Here is a 22,768-nt window from a genome sequence, read left to right on the forward strand (position 1 = left end):
AATGAGCACATACCCTTAACAGCAAAGTTTTCAACAAAAGTGTTTTTTTTTTACTCTTGAAGCATATCATTGACACATTTTCCTCTCCTTGTGCCCCTCAAAACCCTTTCCAGAGACCTTTGATTACAGAGTGACACTAGTTTATGGAAAACCTGACATGCATTTTACAAGACTTTAGTTGGCAACAACATCTTTAATGACGTTTTAAAAGTAAAAAAAGAACCTTTGATTACCTTGAGTAGGGCCGGTGGGCGTGCCCATTTGTGTCTAATCCCAGCAGATGTAAGAAGAAGACAATCTTATCCTCATTCAGTTTGGAGAATAATGTCTGGTTGCTTTTAGCAGAGTGAAAGAAGTCCTAGATGGAAGTGAAAACAAACCTTGTAATCATATTAAACCTGTAGAAGTGAGTTTTCAGTACTGCAAAATGTTGTGAAGTACATTTCATTACAAGAATGCCAGAATTGTAATAACAAGGACCCCTTGTGTCTAACTGTCTGAATTCTTTTTTTTAATTTTTTTTTATTGAGAACAAAGTGCAGTCACACAGCGTCACGCCAACAACCCTGAGGCCGGCCGCCATCAAGCAATAGTTCGACATTAGGGATGTGATATAGACCACAGCATGCAAAGAACTAACAGCAGCAGCATCCCAGGCGCATCGACAGTGAGCGTATGCAACAGTAAAAAATCAAAAGTGTTTACAATTTTCCGGTAGATAGACATGCAGCAGTCAGTTGACAAGGAAAAGGAGAACAGGTGAACTGTACATATTCAATTGTCCTAGGATCGGAAAGCATCACATTTCAAATCAAGCAATGTCTATCCACCATTTTCTTTCCCTCCACCCCCCTCCCCCTCCCTCTCCCTAAAAAATAAAAAAACAGTAACAGAACCTAACTCTGGTGCAGAGGAGGAAAACTACAATCGGGCAAAAGGACGGGTGTAGGGAAGGAGCAGTGCCTTTGGGCGGGGCGAAGCAGAGCGAACGGACCGGCATAAGCAGAAGTCCATGCAGCAAAGGGGACCATGTCAGCGCAGGGGAAGAAGAGAGGCCCACTCTTGCAGGGGGGGAGAAGGCACAGATGACGGGAGAGGCGGAACAGAACCCGGACATGCACAGGCGCAAAGCTACACGCAGGACCCCATCATAGCTATAGCGCTCACATCAGATGTAGCCAGGACCCACTGTCGCAGCGGAGTACAGCTGCTGGAAAAGAGGGATCATCCCATATCATCCGATATCGCGTCTGGTAACGATTGTGTAGAGTCAGGAGAGGATGCAGGCTCACGCGTCCACAGCGTGAAGGGCTCCCAGATGTCTCTAGGCCTGGAAGCGGTAGGCATCAATTCCCAGTAGCACTCAAGCTGTGTGTTGCCGTATGTCACATCCCGAACCCATGCAGCAAACGAAGGCAGCGCTCGCCTACCCCAGTGCACCGCCACCTGTCTCTTAGCATAAAGGAGTTCGTTGGGTTCGTCTGCTTTATACTCATCCCACGGCGAGAATATTGATCAACGGTCGCCTGTCGCAACCTATTGACATCACCAGAGGCACGCGCCAGGGCTGTCCACTTTCTCCCTTACTATTTGCCATAGCGGTTGAGCCTCTCGCCTGTCGCTTGCGTCAACTACATCGAGACGGGGCGATACAGTGCCTACAGCGACAAATCGACGTATCCCTTTATGCTGACGACATTACCATATATGTTAAACACCCCGAGATACACCTGAATCCCTTACTCAGGGAATTCATCATGTTTGGCGGGATGTCAGGGGTGCACATTAACTGGTCTAAATCCCAACTCTTCCCCTTGACGGCTGCGGTGGAGGACTTTCCTCTTGACTACCCATTGGAGTGGTGCCGGACGGATCTCCGATACCTGGGAATCCGTATATCCCGGGATAGGGAAGAGACACTGCAATCTAATTATGGAGTGGCTATCACCAAGCTGACCTCCACTGTGGATCGTTGGATCACCCTGCCGCTTTCCATGGCTGGCAGAGCATCCCTTATCAAAATGGTTATTCTCCCCCGTTTTCTCTACCTCTTCCTTAACATTCCCTACTACCCGGGCGCCTTTTTCTTTAAGACACTGAAGATGGAAGTGTGTAGGCTTTTTTGGGGAGGCAAGCACCCCCGGCTTAAATGGTCCACGCTTACTCTACCCTATGATAAAGGGGGCTTTGACATCCCTGATTTTCTGGAGTATTATCTATGTGCGCAGGCGCACTACGCTTACCACTGGATGGCTCCCACGCCATTTATGCCACATATAGCGGTAGAAGACTGGATAGTACACCCCCTTCCACTAAGTGGACTACTCCATTGTCCGGAATCGTCCATCACCACGCCGAACACCTCGGTATCATGCACAATGGATACATGGCGCCGGATAGCGAAACGTTTGTCCTGCCCCCTACCCTACTCACCGAAACTGCCGCTTACCTACCACCCTAATCTCACCCTACTGTGGGAACGGGGTTTTCGTAACCTCTGTGCAAAGATCAATGTCTCCTGCTGGGGCGACTTGTTTGCTGACGGGAGCTTCAAGACGGCAGACCTTTTCTTCGCGGCACTTGCCCGCACTCCCTTAGACTTGTTTTATTATGTGCGACTACGTGCGGGGTTGAGGGACATCTTACCTTCTTTCCCTAATGAACCTGAGGCTCTACCTCCCCTTCATTTCTTGCTATGTTCCCAAAACGGGACTCATTTGGTCTCTGGCCTCTATCGCCAACTTAGGAGCGCGGCCATGATGCCGGACTCTAGTGCACGGACGCACTGGTCCGCTGAGCTGGCCACTGACATCACGGACGAACAATGGTTATACTGTTGTGCGCTCACCTCCCGCATATCTGCCAGCAGCAGATTGAAAATCATACATTACAAATTCCTACAGCGGATGTACTATACGCCAGTAAAAAAGCATAGATTTGGTCTGGCAGAGGATGATCGCTGCACGCGTTGTCATGCAGCTCATGCGGATGTGTTGCATCTTGCCTGGGAGTGCCCTCAGGTGTCACTATACTGGCAGCAAGTGTCGGGTGCCCTCGAGGACATGACTGGCACCAAGGTGCCCATGGACCCCTTGGTGACAATTCTCGGATATACGCCGCAGGTCCCTAGTACATGCCGAAAATTCATTGACACTGCACTGCTGCTGGCCAAACGGCGCGTGGCCTGTCGGTGGGGCCGGGGCAGGGCGCCCAAGTTCAAGGAATGGCTGGCAGATCTGACCCATTGTCAAGACCAATACACCACGTTTACTGAGCTGTTACCTATATCCAGCCGACCTAAAGATATATGGGGTCCACTGGTGACATATCTTCTAACACGATCCAATGAGGATGGCGCCTCTGACGATGCCCCTGGTGTTGACCGATGATGTGTCCTCCGACCCTCACATCGACCACTGATCCTGACCCCCTATATACTACTCATGTTGGGCAATGTTAACCGGGACCTACTGTCTTTGTGTTGGGATACACTGTTCGACATCTGGTACACCACTTGGCCCTGGGTGCTGGAACCCCTCTTCCTGCAGGTGGCTATCCCCCTTTTTCCCTTTCACCGCCGGTCAGGCCGCCCTCCCTCTGACATCTCAACAGACACACCCACACAACTTTACCCTTCTGTACCACATTTACATTCCACGTCACTGCGCTTATCACTGTTGGAGGCTTCATTGGCTCGAGAATTGACTGTACCACAATGCTGCTGTTCTGTCATAAGAGTTTCTGCCTTTTGCTGATGCTTTATTGATTTCATACCCACCGACTTCCGTAGATGACTGAATTGCCTCTGAGTTTCTTTATGGTTGGGGAGTTCTATTTGTTTTTAATGTTACAATACTGACTGTTGCTTCTGAAACCACTGTTCTACTGCGGCCCATCCTTCAAGTGCCGAGCAACACTGACTGTGCTGTACCCCTTGTTCGTGCATACGCTACGCCTCCGGGCCTCAGGGATGCCGGCTACAAGGCTGTGTATTATCACGTAGTCTACGCTGCCGGCCTCCGGGTTGTAGGCACGAACAGCTGTGTACTCTTTACCATCATACCCAATAAAGCAGTGTTGAACTCAAAAAAAAAAAAAAAAAAAAAAAGAGAGGGGACGGTATGAGTCGAGGACCTGGCTGTCCTTATCTGGTTTGAGCAGCGTTATAATTAAAGCTTCGCGCATTGACTCGGGTAGGGAACCTAACTCTAGGGCTTCAACAAAGACTGAATGAAGTTTGGGGGCCAATTCCTCGGCATACGCCTTATAAAAGGCCGTAGTCAGGCCGTCTGGGCCTGGGGCCTTGCTTGCAGGCATGCTTTTAATCACCTGAGCTATATCCTGGACAGTGATGGGGACATCCATATACTGGCGGTGGAAGTCATTGAACCAGACAATGGCAATGGAGTCTAGGAAGGCTTCCAGCGAGTCAGGGACCGTGGGCTGCCTGGAGGTGTATAAGGGCCTGTAGAATGCAGCAAATGTGTCTAGCACTCCTTCCTGGCCAACAACCATCTTCCCTTCACCATTTTTGATGGAGTGTATGTAGTGAGAGTGTGTGCGAGGAGCTATCATTCGCGCTAGAGTCCTGCTTGGTCTGTCCTGTCCCCCTCACCGTATCTACGGGCCTCAGCTTGCTTGCCCAGGAAGGCAACCTCACGTTGAGCTTCCTCATTAAAGGCGAGCAATTTTGCCTTCATCCGGCCTGCCGTTTCCGGAGATGGATCCCGGCAGAATGTCAGGTCAAGTTCACGTAGCTCTGATTCAAGTTTAGTTAGAGACAGACGTATTGATCGCAGCACCCCGGTTTGCCTAGCAATACATTGGCCGCGGATCACTGCCTTAAAAGCGTCCCACACTGTAGCTACCGTGGACGTCGAACCCTCATTTTCTTCAAAATAATGCACAATATCTGCTCGGATTTCCTCTGTGAAAACAGTGTCAGTGAGGGCATGGGGGGGCAGTCGCCAGGCAAACGCTTGTTTAGGGACCCCGGGTAACCTCAAGTCCAGCTGGCAGGGGGCGTGGTCAGAGAGAGATCTAGCTTGTATGGATGTGTCAAGTGTCCACGATGCCACGGCCGGCGATACCAGCCAGTAGTCCAGTCGGGACCAGGCTGCATGATGGCTGGTTATGCATGTACCCACAGCGTCGACTGGATGCCTAGCTCTCCACACGTCAGATAGCAACCCCTCCTCCATCACATCCAGTATTGACTGTCGAGCCCCAGTGTGTGTAGGCCTGCCCACACCTCTCCGTTCTAAAGCATCATTCAGTCGAACATTAAAATCACCCCCTAGGACTATATGCGGGCAATCTAACATCATGATCCGGGCCCAGACATTTCTAAAAAACTCTGGGTCATCTACATTTGGGCCATAAATGGCAGCAAGTATTAGAGGTCTGCCTTGTAGAGAACCATGCACAATGACATATCTGCCCTCCCCATCACAGTATAACGTCATGCTCGCGCCAGTCCAGGCCTCTGCGAATGAGTATCGCTACACCTCTAGCATAGTTGGAATAAATCGCAGAATACACCTGTGACCATCTCGAGTGCTTCAATCTAGACGAAGGAGTAGAATTTACATGGGTCTCCTGTAGAAAACATATGTCAACATTATGCCTAGCGAGCATGCCATGCATTAATCTGGCCTTCTTATGATCCCCCAGGCCTCTAATGTTCCAAGTCCACAGCCTAACACTCCCCATGTCGCCTTACATTTAGAACATCACCTGTCGGTCCGACACCCGCCCCCGCCCCACCAAACGTCCCATCCCAATTTGAGTGTAGTAAGGTTGTATGTGAGTCATCAATCTGATCGTATCCTCTAAAGCACCAACAATGAACAATTAGCAAACAACTCAACCCCCCCCCCCGCCACCCCCCACCCTCACCAACCCCCCAATCAGGTCGTGACGAAGCCCAACAATCGAAACCCATATCGTGTCCACAAACTAGACACTCAAACAGTGGGAGACACCCCTTGAGGCGTGGCGCTCCAGGCTTACAACCCCGTTTTCACAGGGTGGCTACATTCAAGTTAGAATCTCCATGACCTAAACAGTTATCATTACAGAGGGCCGCAACAGGATTGCACAGCAGAACACTAGAAAAAAAAAAAAACCCTGTGCCCCAACAGTCTCATCAACGCAGCAGGGTAGCAATTCGGAACCCACCCTCCCCTCCAGGTAAGGTATACATGGCAGTAGGGTGAACGCTGGGGACAAGAGCAGTTAAGCAAGACTGTAGAAATGGGATAGAGAGCCCCACAGTGTCACAATGCCAGCTTATTAGTCATTATCACTTAGGCGGTCAGAGTCGTTATCAAGTCTCGGCGACTTTCGCCTCGCCCCAGGCCCACTAATGTGTTTCGCAAACTTCAGTGCTGATTTGGCGTCCGTAAAAAAGTGTGAGGTGTGTTCATGAATTACCCTCAGTTTAGCTGGATACAAGAGTGCGTATTTGATGTTAGCTTGCAGCAAAATTTTCTTAGCTGGCAGGAACTCTTTTCATGCCGCTTGGACCAGGGGGGTAAAGTCAGGGTAAAATGAGATGTTATTACCCTTATGTGTAATCTTACCCTTCTCCCTGGCGAGGCGTAGTATGAGGTCTCTGTCCTGGAAGTTAAGCAGTTTAGCAAGAATGGGACGGGGCGGCGTGCCCGGTGCCGGAACCTTCCCAAGCGATCTGTGTGCTCGTTCAACCGTGAATACCTGTGAGAGGTGTGGGTCGAAGAGTTCGTGGAGGAGATCCGCAACAAACACCTCCATCTTGCCAGTGTTGTCTGTCTCGGGAATTCCCGTGATGCGGACATTCGACCTCCTGGAGCGCGCCTCTAAATCATCCGTCTTGGCTCGCAGGGATTCCAGTTCTTTTTCGATATTAGTGATGTGCTGTTTAGAGTGTTGCTGAAATTCGCAGCATTCAGTATGTCTGTTCTCCAAGCAATCCAGCCTCGTCTCATGGGCATCTACTTTGGTTTTAACCGATTCCAGTTGGGAGGACATTGCATCCAGTTTAGTGTCAATACTTTTGAGGCTCGCACGGACTTCCATCATCAGTGCCCCGAAGTCCATGTCCGCGCCTGAACCCTGCGACACCGACGTGCCCGCATCGTGATCCACCGAATTTGGTTTGTCAGGGCGTTTTTGCTCAAATGTGATCTTGGGCTGCCTCGCATCATTTTTCCCCATCTTGCAATGAAGGGAGTGGCGCGTGAGGGGACACACAGCGGAAAGGGCCTCGAGGTGGCACGCGCAGCGAGAAGCAGAGCAGCTGTAGGTTTCAGGTGTTACAGGAGCGTAGTGCACCCAGCTCAGCCAGGCCATCTAGCCCATGTACGTCCGTCCGCAGATCAGCGCGGGCAGATAGGGGGTGATAGAACTACTGCCCGGGCTCAGGCGGGCGCTCCCAGCTTCCAAAATGGCGGTTCCAGCGAAGCCCTCTCGCGCAATAGCAGACCTACGGCCTCCAGTAGTGTGTCACCACGCAGGGCCCTCACAAGGCAATTAGCAGTTCCAGGACGTCAGGCTCAGCCACAGGGAGAAGGAGGTAGTGCGGTAGGCTCGGGCCCAAGCTGCAGCAGGGGGTGTAGTGTTCAGGCTCAGAGGGCTATGTCCGGGGGGTCCCACCTTCCACCCGTCAGTTCACAACGACACAGCCACTTATCTGCGGGAGCAGGCCCAGACCCCAGCCGCCGCGCGAATCATCGCAGCCAAACCGCCGTCAAAATGGCGGGCTCACCGCAGGCTCGCTCCCTCCGTCGTCTCACAGATGCACAGCGGCCGCCCGCCCAGAGCAATGGGGACACGCCTGGGGCTCGTCCGCTTCCCAGCCCAGCCGCGACTCACCGGCAGTGTGCGCAAGGGTCGGTTCAGTGGCTCCGTGGTCCGTACAGTGTCTCCGCCCGGGCTCCGGAGGGCCCTCCAAACACCGGCGCGCAGTTGGAAGTGCCGCCCAGCGGCGGCTCCACAGGCGCGGGTCTCCCACGCAGTGCAGGTCGCCCAAGGTACGGGAGGCTGTAACTGTGTCCGGCGGCGACCAGCGTACCCCAAATTCAGGTCGGAGGTGGAGGTAAGCGTCCTCTACCAATTGGCTGCAATGGTGAAGCACTTCTAGGTCACGTAGAAGGATTATAGAAGGATTTCACAGTGTAGCCGGCGGAGCTCACTCACAGAGCGGCCATTTCGCTGCCTGGTTGGCCACGCCCCCAACTGTCTGAATTCTAACCTGCTTTGCTAAGGAGCCTAGATGTAAAAAACATAAGGAATATAACAAAAGAGCAGCAATCAAAATGTTTACTTGTTTTATGTGAAAATGTGCAATATTTCACGAGAGCTTCTAGGTGCCATCAGAATAGCTGAATCATGTTGGGATGGATTGGTTACACAAAACCTTAATATTCAACTGCTTTTATGTGGAGAACAATACGTCTGCGAGGGATGCTGCCTGCACAGTGCATCTGCTGACTCCACCGGATGAGTGTTTCAATCTAAGGAACCTAATTAAGTTCAGGTTTTAAGACTGAAGCTGTCCCAGGGCAAAACTCACAAAGGCAGTTGTACACCTAAGTTGAACTTAGGTGCGATCATAAAATAATTAATTAGCAAAATGTCATAATTTGTAGTCAGAAGGGAATCATTTTCTAGTGAAAATTGACTTATTCACATATAATATTATACTCAATAATGGGATGGAATCTCCAACATGGCCAGGGAGTGGTCATTTCAGAGTTGGTGAACACCCACAAAGCTGTAAGTTTGTGGATATTCAAAAACATTTTCATGGACAATTCTCACCGCAGATACAATTGGCATTTTACTTCTGTCAAGGGCAGGAGGATTTCCTGTCTAACCTACCTATAGGAAGGGAACACCACCAAAGTTGGTGGAGTTTAGGGGAAGTGGTTTCTCCGTGGGTTGAAATAGAGAGTTGTGCCAGGCAATTAAACAGAAAATGTGCTGGGGGACCTTATTGCGTAATACAATATGAACACAGAAGTATAAAGTGCCATGCTGCTTTGCTAAGACCACATCTCCAGAAGTAGGACTGCAGTCTTCAACTCTTGCCACTCCTGCATCAGTTGTTATTTTGCTGTTCATAACCAAGTGGGTTCATCCTAACAACTTAACTTTATAATGAAAGAAGAGAAATTCACATAAAAGCTATTAGCATCACCAAATCAAGCGTTATTGAGGATCAAGCTGCCATTTCTCCCAGCCCTGCCAGAAACACTACTCTTTTACTTCAACACACTCCTCAATCTCCAAGTTCAATTGTTGAACCAACCTTCATGGACACAATTGTGCCACACACCAACTAGAGTTTGTCTAGCACCAACAACAGTTGGGGCTCATTTTCCACTATTGACAGTGATATTACATTAAATAAACACCTTGGTCTCAACAACTGCTCCAATGATATTATCCCTGCCAGCCATCCCAGGAATGATTCCATCTATCCGATCACACAAGGGGCTACCTGACCAATCATTTACTTTCACAAAGTATGCTCCTTGATCTGCTAAAAAGTGCCAAATTGTTCCTATTGTGACATAAATAGACATCTACCCAAATCTCCTCTCCAACTTCAGACCCATCTCCAACTGCCTTAGTTAGGAAACACAATTAAAAGGTGGATCACCAACCAACTAATCTCTAATGTCACCAAATAATCTATATTGGCTTAAAACCAAACTGGTCTTTGTGCCAGATTTAGCGCAGAAACTGAAACTCCAAATATATAAGATGCTATTCATCATACAGGAAGACAATAGCTTCTATCAACTCATTCTACTTGACCTATCAGTGTTCTTTGATATTATTGAACATCATAGGCAAATACGAGCTCTAGAGAGTCAAATGGTTTTCTACACTCCTTTTAAACAAATTGTTATCATTTGGTAGAGATTGGTGAAAACACATCTGACAAGGGTAAGAGTTTTTTAAGTATACTAGCCCCCCCTCTCTATTTTATCTGTCTCTTGAGCCCGCACATTTGGTGCTCGAAGGGAAAAAAGTGTCTGCCATCCATCATTATGCAGATAACAGTGAACTCAAAATTAAGACGTCATCCATACTTGACATTTACTCCTACCATCACAGCTTTCGTGACCTGCATTCCTAGATGTAGGACAATTGTTTAGCCGTTTAATCCCTAGAAAACAGAACGTATTCTCATCCAGTTATATTTTATTTATTTTTATTATTAAAAAAGTTTTATTTAGACCAACCAAGACCACATCTGGGTGTCAGAGCGCTTTACATATTGGCAGTTAAGAAGGTACAAGCAGTGGAAACCATATCACAATCAGAACAAGAAATTAACATAACAGATCACAATAAACATAACAGATTGATAAATAACAAGTGTAAACTAGACCGGTCTCTGGATATCGTGGGACGCCGAGTGATTAGCAATTACAGGTTTACCCGTACTGCAGGGACCTGTTGTATAGGCGGAAGGATTGGTTCCGTACTTTCGGCACTATTTAAGAGAGACAGATTATCGGCGAGGGACGCCGAGCGCATAGCATTTTCAGGTATACCGGTGCTGCAGGGACCTGTTGTCATAAATGAGAGGATTGGTTTCGTACTTCCAACATTGTCAAAAGAGACAGAGAATCTGAGTATTACAAATATCTCCATATACACTTCTGAATCTTGAAGGACTTTTTTAAAGGAGGATTCTTTTGAAGCAGGAATTTAAATTAATAAATCTACGGCGGATGTATATGGCTTTAAGTGGAATATACGGAAATCATAATTTGGAAGGGGAGTCTATAACCCTAATGGAAGGCAACCTCTTCACTTAGTTGCGAGCAAAAGTTAATTGGCGTCCAAAAGATACAAAAGCCCTGAGGAAGTCGTGGGTACACACCCAGTGACGACGAAACGCGTTGGCATAAGGGAGTGGAAGATTGGGATCAAGTGAAAGAAATAAAGAAACAAGACAAGCACAATTAATGGAGATCCATTTGTATACTGTTGTACTGTTAATTTATATATGATTTAGCTTGTGCTTCAGGAAATCGTTACATTTTTGTATTCAATCTTTGATTGATTAATTAGGAGGGATTGGGTGTACACTCTACTTTTCTGAAGGCACAGCAGGATATAGCAAATCTGATGATATTGTAGGTTCACTAATAAGTTGTTGTGTACATTTTACATGAGCGCCCCGAATCTCTTTGAACACCCTATCTCTAACATACGCGTCCTAGGGTGATTGGGACCTAGCCCAGAAATTTCTTCATCAGCATCTCTTTAACTTCCCTTTTGAAGGAAGCCTTGGAATTGTTAAGTCTTATTTCAGGTGGCAAGGAGTTCCAAATTCTTGGTGAAATACCCGAGAATGCTCAATTGTAAGTTTTCTTTTCATGGAATTTTGGTGGTTTTAGCAGTAAAGTGCTAGAGCCTCTAGAGGATCTAGAGACCCCAGAGAGCTATGCAAGATATATTGGAGTGTTGAAATGTAAATCTTTATGGGTCATGCATGCAATTTTTTTTTTTAAACATCTTTTTATTGAAAGAAAAACAATTCCACCATAATACACATCCTTAGAGCAGTGAAAGAGCAGAATTAGCTTACAGTGTCAAAAGCACAGCATTCCAACATTGACGGTTATTGGGATGACCCACCTCCAGTCCAGTGTGCCCTCTAGCCCAACTTCGGCCTTCAGACCACCTCCGCCCATGCATGCAATTTTAAGATGTATCCTTGCTTCATACGGGAGCCATTTAGGTGATTTCAATTCAGGCTTAATGTGATGATAGTGTTTGGAGCCTGTAATGAGCCTTGCAGCATAGTTGAGAGAGGCTCTAAGTGGCCCCGTACCATCCTAGGAAGGCCACTCTACCATAATCCAGTTTAGAGATCACTAGGGCTTGCACAGCAATCTAGAAGTCATTGTGGGGTAGGAACAGTTTAATTGACCTTGGAAATTCTCAGTTGGAAGTTTGCACCTTTGATGAGAGCACTAATATGCTTTTGCATGTTCAGATGCTTACCTAGCATTATTCCCAGAGAGCTTAAGCAATCAATGATGTTTGGAGTGAAGTTGAAAGCTGTTAGTTGACACATCCATTCTTCAATGTCTGGAGAGTGTTTGGTTTCAAGTGATTGAGTCAACCAGCTTTGCGTTTCCTGAAGAGTTGAGTAGAGGAACCTGATCTCCCCGGTGACGGAGACATTCAAGTACAGTTGAGTGTCATCAGCATACATGTGATAATGGATGTTGGACAATTTCAGGATTTTTGTTAGAGGCTCCATGAACAAGTTGAAGAGGGTGGGCGAAAGCGTGGACCCTTGTGGCACCCCCAGAGTGAATGAAGGAGGTTTCGACAATGCCTGATTCACCTTGAGTCTTTGTGTTCTACCGTGTAGGAATGAGGAGAACCAGTTTAGCACAGTTGCTGATAGCCCCATCTTATGCTCCAGTAGCTCGATAAGGGTATCATGTTTGACTGTATCAAAGCTGACAATAGGTCAAGGAGGATCAAAAAGGCACAATTCATTTAGGTCCAGCATTCATAGAGCATCATCAACAATGTGGGTAAGAGAGGATTCCGACTTATGACCCTGACAGAAGCCCGATTGGAATTGGTCCAGCAATTGGAATTGTTCAATGTAGCTACATAGCGGGATGTGTATGCATTTCTCTAAGAGATTAGCCAGAGTCGGAATGTTTGAAATTGGCTGAAAATTGTTAAGGTTAGTATAGTCTGCCATCGGTTTTTAAGGATGGGGTGACCAGCCCCGATTTAAGGCACTCCAGAACCGTACATTGAAGTAGAGAGGCGTTAATTATCTTCGTCCAAAGAGGGAGTATGAATGATCTGATCTCATTGAAGAGATGCGATGGCTAGGGATCGCTGAAATGGTTGGATGGTTTAAGAGTGGCCAGATTTTTGCGAATGGTGCTTTCGTCCATGGTTTGGAATATGATCCAAGAAGCATTGTTTTTGGGGGGAGAACCAGAATGGGAGGGGGCACCCCAGATCAGGAGGGAGGATAGGAGACAGGAAGTTCTCTAAAGTTGCCTGGAGTTCCAGTTTAAGCTTTGTTGTCTTTTCCTGGAAGAAGGTAGCAAATTACTCATAATTAGGCTGCAAAAAGATTTCCATGAGAGGTGGTTGGGTTGGATGTTTGACTTAAGCTAAATGCATTCAAACAATTTATTTGGCCGGTTCTTGGCTTGCTCTAGTTGCTTTCTGAAGTAACTAGCTTTAGAGCGTCTCATGCGTTTGTTGTGTATATTTCTCAGAGATCTCAGCTGAGGGAGATGGTCAAGGGAGGGAGAGGATCTCCACAAACGTTCCGCTAGTCTCATATTTCTTCTTTCAGTATTTAAGCTACCATTATACCAGGGTTTGGAGATTTTGGAGGGTAATCGTTTTAGCTGTAGGGTTGCCATTGAGTCTAAGATGTTAGTCATGAAGCGTTTATAGTGATCTGTAAGATCGCTGATATCAGACATATACAGAAGGGGGGGCAGGCTGTTATCAATGCGGGAGGTCAAATCATATAGGTTAATGTTTCTAAGACTTCTTTGCCAATGCCTGGGTTTCTTTAGCTGAGCTTTATTTGTTTATGCCGATTCTGTAACGAGGAAGGAGATTCAATGGTGCTCCGTCGAGTCACAGGGGGCGATAGCTTCAAGATGAATGTAGTTGATCTTACCAATGACCAGATCTAAGGTAGACCCTTGATGTGAGTTGGGCTGTCGCATATTTGAGTGAGGTTGGAGGTCTGCTAGGAAAGATTTGAGACTATTGTCTGATGAGTCATTTATGTCATTCCAATGGAGGTTAAAGTCTCCAAGGAAGAGCTAGGGGCCATGACACATCACGTTCGATGAGATGATTTCCATGATCTGTTCTAGGAAAGAAGATTGCCTAGTGGAGGATGGTAGAGCGCGGGGAATTTGCAATATTGCCTATTGTTGCATGATACCTTGAAGCACAGGTATTCGCATGACAACAAGGAATCTGTGTGCTGTGGTCTAACTGATAGATTGGTATGATGTATACAAGCGATGCCTCCACCTTGTCCACCTGATCTATCTAGCCTGATGATATCAAAGTAAAGGGGCACTAGTATGTCGATAATGGGGGCAGAAAAATTGTTAAGCCCAGTTTCAGTCAACACTAGAATGTCTGGATCATAAGCAAGGATGAGGGCAGCAATGTCATCAGCATTTAAGCTGTGATTTGGGATTATTTAAGTGAGGAGTAGTGATGGGGACATGAGTGAGGTTGTTCTTATTTAAGGATCTAGAGTTTACCGAAGGTTCTCCAAACGGGTCAGAGTGGATTGCTTCGATTTGGCACAAATTCTCTGTGTTAACAGCATAAGATGGGTCATAAGAGAGAAGAAAGGTAATAATATCCTTATCTTGAAGTGGGTCTTTAACTCGTTAAGGCCGAGAGGTGCCATTAAGTAGGGGAGAGGTTTCCCATTTGTGGTGTGTAAGGGCCCCTTGTGATGAGGTCACAGTGGGTAAGGGATGCGAAGAGAGCCTTGGGCAATTTTTAGAGGGATTTGTGTAGTTGAGGCACTCAGTCTTCGAGGGTCCACTAGACTTCTGATTCTCAGATAGCTCAGAGGTAAGATGTAAAAGGCTTTGAAAATCTGCCTTGAGTTGTTGAAGGGCAAGTGAGATCTCGTCCAGTCTAGATTTAAAAGCTGTGTGTGAGCGGGTTCCTGGTACTTGGGGAGAGGAGCTATGGGGTGGTGGTCAAGGGGAGGAGAGGTTAGAGAGATGAGGAGGCGAGGTAGAGATGTGAAGTGCATCATGAGGTGGGAAGAAGAGCACCTGGTTAAGAAGATGTACAACGGTCCTATGAGTCATGTTGCTGGCCTGGGTAGGGGAAAAGGATATGGACGTGACACTGGAGTGACTAAGGGGACAGGCATGAGCACTGCAGGAGTGTCCGCAATGATGTGCGTTGGGGTCGGGGTGTAGAAGGGGGAAGATGTGCCATAGGGGGCTAAGTGCCTCAGACCTGGTTGCTCTAGGAGAGAGGGGAGAATGTTGACTAATTAGGGGATGGGAGGAGAGGGATTCTGGTCCAACTAATGTCAAAGAAGAGTTGGTATTTAGTACAAAGGTCCTTATAGCGGAGCAAAGAAGGGAAGGGGAAGGGTCATCTGAGATGCCGAGGTTATGAGCGGCTAAATTTTGTGGATTTCGGGGGTGGCCAGAGGAAATAGGGGGACCATGGGAAGGCAAGGTTTCGTTGCTAGACATTGAGTTCTTGATGATGAGGAAGATGGTGTCAAATATAACCAGGTTTGGGCAGATGACTGAATAAGGATAGTCCAATTGTTATAAAGGGAGATGGTTGCTTCAACTTCGTAGGTAGGCGAGGGGGCAACCATAAGTCTAAGCCCATGTGGGGTCTTCTTGGATGTGGTAATTTGTAGCAGTGAGTAAAATGCCACCCTCCATTTAGCACATATTTTAGTAAAGAAGATAAGATCCGTTATTGTCTCATCATTTCTTATGGAAAAGTAGGGATCCGAAATGAGGGTTTCTGGGGTTTTTAGGAGTCTGTGCTTGAAGTTTTTAGATGCTTTTTTGATAGGTTTCGGCGGGTAATTAATTGTATAAGCGTAATGGACCGATGGCTCCAAACTTGTATGGATAGGTCTTAATTTTTTAGAAGCCATGACAGGGCTTCTGACAGCTGTTGAGTGAGAGACAACAATTGCAGGCAAATGGGGTCGTAGAACCAGGGATTAATGAGTGCAAAGCTCCATATGTTCCCCTAGGGCCAGCTAAGGCATGCCAGAGAGTGAGAAGCACGAGGTGACTATGCATGAGTATGATGGAGCAGGCTATGACCAATGTGAATTCAGGGAAGCAGGCAATAATTCAGGCAAGGGACACGGGGGAAATTCGGAGGCACTATCCGCCTCTAGGCACCCAGGGGCCATAGCTCACTTTGGTCTGAACTAACAGGATAGGGAGACAGCCAGACCAGAGGAAAGAAGACAATGAGAGGGAAAAAAACACACACACAAAAACATACAAGTCCTCTTTCAATATCAATGACCCACAAGGCCCATACGGCATCTGTTTAAATGTATCTAGCACTGCCTATGTAATCATGCCATAGAAGAGCAGCAAGTGCCTCTTCTGTTTCTAATAGGTTTTGGTTCATATACTAGGAGGTACAAAATGGCCGGGCTGAGAGAGAGGGAAAATGGCTGCCAGTGAGTTGGAACTTTGCACGCTGCACGAGTGTCGCTGGAAGCACTGCTTGAGACAGACAAAAACAAGCAGAGACAGAGAACCCTAGGGGCGGGGTGACTACCCCTATTCATGCAAACAGTGCAGACCACAGTTGTGATCAGTGAATTCAAAGTTAACAGAGTCGCTCCTTCACTTGAATTTACACTGGTTGCCACATTGTTCCTCATCCACACACAATCATTGAATCAGTCAATTCTGAACTGCTCTTCATCATAAAGGTCACAACAACTTCGCACACCTACATGACTGAAACTGCTGCAGATGCGCTGGAGTAACACAGGCCCCTTCAGCCTCCGTGGTGTGGGGCCCCCCTCAGGGGGCCCCCCTCAGCACAGTACTCAGGCCTTGGAGCTCCATATTATAAACGGAGTGGGGGCCCCTTCATGTACCTTGAAGGGGGGGCCTCCTCAACCTTTGTTACGCCAGTGTGCAGATGTTCTACTCATCTCCCAACGTGAATTCAGCAATACCACCTGGATGTACCTCCCCAGTCCTCACTAGTCCTTATCAAGAAAGTCCTTAAATGAGCAGCCTCCACATCTCACCTATCCTCACAGATCTACATTGGCTTTCCATATATGGGAGGATTAAATGCAAGATTGACTGCAGCATTTACAAAGACGCCTACCTCTTCGGATCCTGCTATCTGGCAAACCTTCTCAATATCTCAGTCGGTTATAGAGGTGCTGAGGAAAAGTTCTTCATAAATTCTGTTCTGTTATCTTTAAAATACTGTTATATTATTTTAACAGCAGACACCTTGAAAACTGAATACTAATTGTGAATGTAAATGCGCTTTACCCACAAATCATAGGCATGTAAAAAAACTATTTTTCTTCTCAGTGTTACAAGTTACAGTTTGTAATAATTTTACGAATGCGTTTTGTACAATATATACAATTGGGACCTTCATTTCACACTATGTTTATTACAAAACTCCTTTGGTGCTCATGGGTCTCCAAAAGAAAGTTATACAGAGAAGGAACTGAGTCTCTTTTGTATCCATTTCTCCCTATCTTTCGACCCATTTCCTTAAAGGTTCAACCTCGATTTGTTTCTTGCTGGGATATTTGATTGTACAATTAAAATGTTTTTTGATTGATTCATTATTTCTATTTGATTCATATTCTTATACAATATATATTTTTTTAAATCTCAATTACTTCTATATGGATACACACCTGAACCAATGCTGGAAAATAATTTCCAGTTTCTTCAACCTTGTTCAGCCAGGAGCATTTCAATTTATTGCTATCAATAAGACACCTACAATCAGGGTTGAATCCATGTCAAACTTACCACATTTAGCAATCAGCACTAAAGAAGTCTAATGTGAATACCTCAATGATGGTACTCTGTTGCTTCAAAAACACAAAACGCAGCAAATTGTGCTTTTACTTCAATTTAATTACGAGCTCATGTAAATCAGTACAGCATTATTGGGTCCGATAATTGCAAAAGAAAATATTAGGCTTGGCCTATAGTTACCAATGTCTCAAAATTGAGAACCATAAAGATCTTGGCCCTATAAGGCTGTAAGAGTCTGCATATTGCAACCCTATGTACCATATCAGCCTTTGGTACTGCATATCCTGGACAGTTCCCTGATCAAGCGTCCTCCACTTTATTATTATAGCTGAGTTAACTTAAAAGTCAAGGAGAATACAAAATTTTAACATCTTTAATTTGATAAAAACAAGTACCCAAGCACTGCCTAAAACAATTAACATAGTGTTTCCACCCTTCATATCAATTCATCTATCCAACAGTTAGAGAACAAAAGCCAAATGTTTGTTAATTGAAGCTTGTATTTCATTCAGGAAAACAGCAGACACGTGTTTCGTCACACTGGTGACTTTTTCAAGGCTAAAATGTTGGTCGAGTAGTAATAGTCCTGTAGGGGGGCGAGTAATAGGTCACGATATATCCTAGGATTCAGCTGTGTATTTCCTGAATGAAATACAGGCTTCATTGAACAAACATTTGGCTCTTGTCGTCTAACTATGGGATCCACAAAGTGATATGAAGGGTGGAAACCATTCTATGTCCATTGTTTTAGGGAGTACTTGTTTTCCCATATTAACACGGAGGTTTGGCCAAAGTGAATTATGCATTTAGGGTAGCATGATGCATGTGTACCATATAGCACCACATTAAAAAATATGCCTTGCAGTTTCTATTTACAAACACAGAGGCACATGACAAAATAGATGAGATCCAGTAACCATCACTACCCGATCATTAATTTGATTGCTACTAAAATAAAGTGCACATCCGCAAGAGCAAGCTTACTATAAGCAGAATTGTTGGGTGTGCTAGCCCATCTACCCCTTTTTTCCTCCCATCACAATAAATCATCATATCGATCTTCCATCAATATATTATAGATGCCCAGTTAGAGCCTGCAAAAAAAACATTTTGTGTGAGTTCTGTAACACTGTTTATATGCCGCTTGCAATGTGTTTAGAGAGAGCATCTTTGATCAGCAGATATCCGAGAAAAGTGTACAGGAAAACCTACTTTTTGTTTAATTTGATCAAATGATTCTACTTGAGCGCCTGCAGAGAAGTCGCCATTAAACCAGATTATATTCTCCTGTCACAAGTTCCAAAATAAGTCATGGAAAATCTCAGGCATATCACTATGTCCTGAAAGTGGGCTTGTAGCATGTAGTGGCGGGAGTTTCAAAAACGTTTTAATATCTCCGCAGAGAAAACAGCGAGGGTCTTGAGCTTGATCTGTTTGAAAAATAGTGGGTTACCAAATTTAAAGAGAGTATGATGCTGCCCTGATTGAATAAAAACTATCAAAGAAAAAGTCGTGATTTCAACATATTGTGAAGGAAAACTTTTACTGATGGAAGCCCTATAGGAAGGTAAGACACCCCACCACCCCAAACCCACCTCTTTCCACGAGGGAACTGTAATAATGTATATATTTTCTGCCAGATGAATGCAGATATCAAAGCATGTAACTTGCAAAAAGTACTGAGTAGGACATGGAGTGGAAGTGCCCAGAATAAGTGAAAAAAATGGCAATATGGTATTTTTTTATTACGTCATGGAGTTTAAACTGGAAGGTGCTTTAAGCAATATTTAGATGCTATCACAAATCCTCAGGATAGGAAACTTTACATGCAATTTGGATTTTCTTCCCTTCATTTGAATACTTTTACTGCCTCCTGGCGCCAGCCTTCCCCCGCATTCCAACTCTGTTGTGGCTGTGTTCTTGCACCCGAGGCTATTAGCCACATCCTTTTAGCATGCCCTAGGTATCACCAATTAAGATCCAGATGGATAGATCCTGTATGCAGACGGATTGGTACCCGATGCACAGTGATGGTCTACGCATCCTAAAGTCCAACTCTAGCATGTTAATTGTTTGTACCGTTACCAAATTCCTGGATCAGTAGAAGGTATGTAATGACCTTGTAGTTGATGCAATTCCTTTTAAATTATTTATAAATAATAATACATTATATTATACCAGCAATTTATAAAGCTGTTAATACAGTCTCTGGACCTGCTGCCTTACCGGAGACCAGACATTGGAGAGCCTCCATTAGAGCCTTCAAACAGCTATTGTCTTTTTTTTAATACAGGGGAAGAGCTTAGGTCTCTGAACGTTCAAGGAATGTGCAGCAATCTAAATACTTAGTACTCTGTAAACATAATAAAGGGTTCATTTTCTCTTCTGTACATCGCTCCTGAAGATGCATTAAGACTGTAATGATCTTGCTGATCTTCGTGCAAATAATACCTATTTGGGTCCGTATAGAATGGATCCTGTATCAGTTCTCATGATCTTTAAAGACAGACGTTCTCCTAGTTTCTCACCAGTTTTAAGTTTTTAAGAGGTTATGAGCGGCTAAATTTTGTGGATTTCGGGGGTGGCCAGAGGAAATAGGGGGACCATGGGAAGGCAAGGTTTCGTTGCTAGACATTGAGTTCTTGATGATGAGGAAGATGGTGTCAAATATAACCAGGTTTGGGCAGATGACTGAATAAGGATAGTCCAATTGTTATAAAGGGAGATGGTTGCTTCAACTTCGTAGGTAGGCGAGGGGGCAACCATAAGTCTAAGCCCATGTGGGGTCTTCTTGGATGTGGTAATTTGTAGCAGTGAGTAAAATGCCACCCTCCATTTAGCACATATTTTAGTAAAGAAGATAAGATCCGTTATTGTCTCATCATTTCTTATGGAAAAGTAGGGATCCGAAATGAGGGTTTCTGGGTTTTTTAGGAGTCTGTGCTTGAAGTTTTTAGATGCTTTATGATAGGTTTCGGCGGGTAATTAATTGTATAAGCGTAATGGACCGATGGCTCCAAACTTGTATGGATAGGTCTTAATTTTTTAGAAGCCATGACAGGGCTTCTGACAGCTGTTGAGTGAGAGACAACAATTGCAGGCAAATGGGGTCGTAGAACCAGGGATTAATGAGTGCAAAGCTCCATATGTTCCACTAGGGCCAGATAAGGCATGCCAGAGAGTGAGAAGCACGAGGTGACTATGCATGAGTATGATGGAGCAGGCTATGACCAATGTGAATTCAGGGAAGCAGGCAATAATTCAGGCAAGGGACACGGGGGAAATTCGGAGGCACTATCCGCCTCTAGGCACCCAGGGGCCATAGCTCACTTTGGTCTGAACTAACAGGATAGGGAGACAGCCAGACCAGAGGAAAGAAGACAATGAGAGGGAAAAAAACACACACACAAAAACATACAAGTCCTCTTTCAATATCAATGACCCACAAGGCCCATACGGCATCTGTTTAAATGTATCTAGCACTGCCTATGGAATCATGCCATAGAAGAGCAGCAAGTGCCTCTTCTGTTTCTAATAGGTTTTGGTTCATATACTAGGAGGTACAAAATGGCCGGGCTGAGAGAGAGGGAAAATGGCTGCCAGTGAGTTGGAACTTTGCACGCTGCACGAGTGTCGCTGGAAGCACTGCTTGAGACAGACAAAAACAAGCAGAGACAGAGAACCCTAGGGGCGGGGTGACTACCCCTATTCATGCAAACAGTGCAGACCACAGTTGTGATCAGTGAATTCAAAGTTAACAGAGTCGCTCCTTCACTTGAATTTACACTGGTTGCCACATTGTTCCTCATCCACACACAATCATTGAATCAGTCAATTCTGAACTGCTCTTCATCATAAAGGTCACAACAACTTCGCACACCTACATGACTGAAACTGCTGCAGATGCGCTGGAGTAACACAGGCCCCTTCAGCCTCCGTGGTGTGGGGCCCCCCTCAGGGGGCCCCCCTCAGCACAGTACTCAGGCCTTGGAGCTCCATATTATAAACGGAGTGGGGGCCCCTTCATGTACCTTGAAGGGGGGGCCTCCTCAACCTTTGTTACGCCAGTGTGCAGATGTTCTACTCATCTCCCAACGTGAATTCAGCAATACCACCTGGATGTACCTCCCCAGTCCTCACTAGTCCTTATCAAGAAAGTCCTTAAATGAGCAGCCTCCACATCTCACCTATCCTCACAGATCTACATTGGCTTTCCATATATGGGAGGATTAAATGCAAGATTGACTGCAGCATTTACAAAGACGCCTACCTCTTCGGATCCTGCTATCTGGCAAACCTTCTCAATATCTCAGTCGGTTATAGAGGTGCCGAGGAAAAGTTCTTCATAAATTCTGTTCTGTTATCTTTAAAATACTGTTATATTATTTTAACAGCAGACACCTTGAAAACTGAATACTAATTGTGAATGTAAATGCGCTTTACCCACAAATCATAGGCATGTAAAAAAACTATTTTTCTTCTCAGTGTTACAAGTTACAGTTTGTAATAATTTTACGAATGCGTTTTGTACAATATATACAATTGGGACCTTCATTTCACACTATGTTTATTACAAAACTCCTTTGGTGCTCATGGGTCTCCAAAAGAAAGTTATACAGAGAAGGAACTGAGTCTCTTTTGTATCCATTTCTCCCTATCTTTCGACCCATTTCCTTAAAGGTTCAACCTCGATTTGTTTCTTGCTGGGATATTTGATTGTACAATTAAAATGTTTTTTGATTGATTCATTATTTCTATTTGATTCATATTCTTATACAATATATTTTTTTTTAAATCTCAATTACTTCTATATGGATACACACCTGAACCAATGCTGGAAAATAATTTCCAGTTTCTTCAACCTTGTTCAGCCAGGAGCATTTCAATTTATTGCTATCAATAAGACACCTACAATCAGGGTTGAATCCATGTCAAACTTACCACATTTAGCAATCAGCACTAAAGAAGTCTAATGTGAATACCTCAATGATGGTACTCTGTTGCTTCAAAAACACAAAACGCAGCAAATTGTGCTTTTACTTCAATTTAATTACGAGCTCATGTAAATCAGTACAGCATTATTGGGTCCGATAATTGCAAAAGAAAATATTAGGCTTGGCCTATAGTTACCAATGTCTCAAAATTGAGAACCATAAAGATCTTGGCCCTATAAGGCTGTAAGAGTCTGCATATTGCAA

General features: G+C 45.3%; 1 protein-coding gene across 2 annotated transcripts in view; it reads right to left on the bottom strand.

Moving 5' to 3' along the window:
• The window catches only part of PIGN (phosphatidylinositol glycan anchor biosynthesis class N), a 1,090,233-nt gene that overhangs the window by 807,393 nt on the left and 260,072 nt on the right, over window positions 1-22,768 (bottom strand). For both annotated transcript variants that reach the window (XM_078687755.1, XM_078687756.1), the window contains one exon: window positions 234-358. In XM_078687755.1, the coding sequence (XP_078543881.1) occupies window positions 234-358 (125 nt within the window). The remainder of the gene's footprint in view (window positions 1-233; window positions 359-22,768) is intronic.

Source organism: Lissotriton helveticus, chromosome 4_1, assembly GCF_964261635.1.
Source record: "Lissotriton helveticus chromosome 4_1, aLisHel1.1, whole genome shotgun sequence".
Classification (NCBI taxonomy): Eukaryota; Metazoa; Chordata; class Amphibia; order Caudata; family Salamandridae; genus Lissotriton; species Lissotriton helveticus.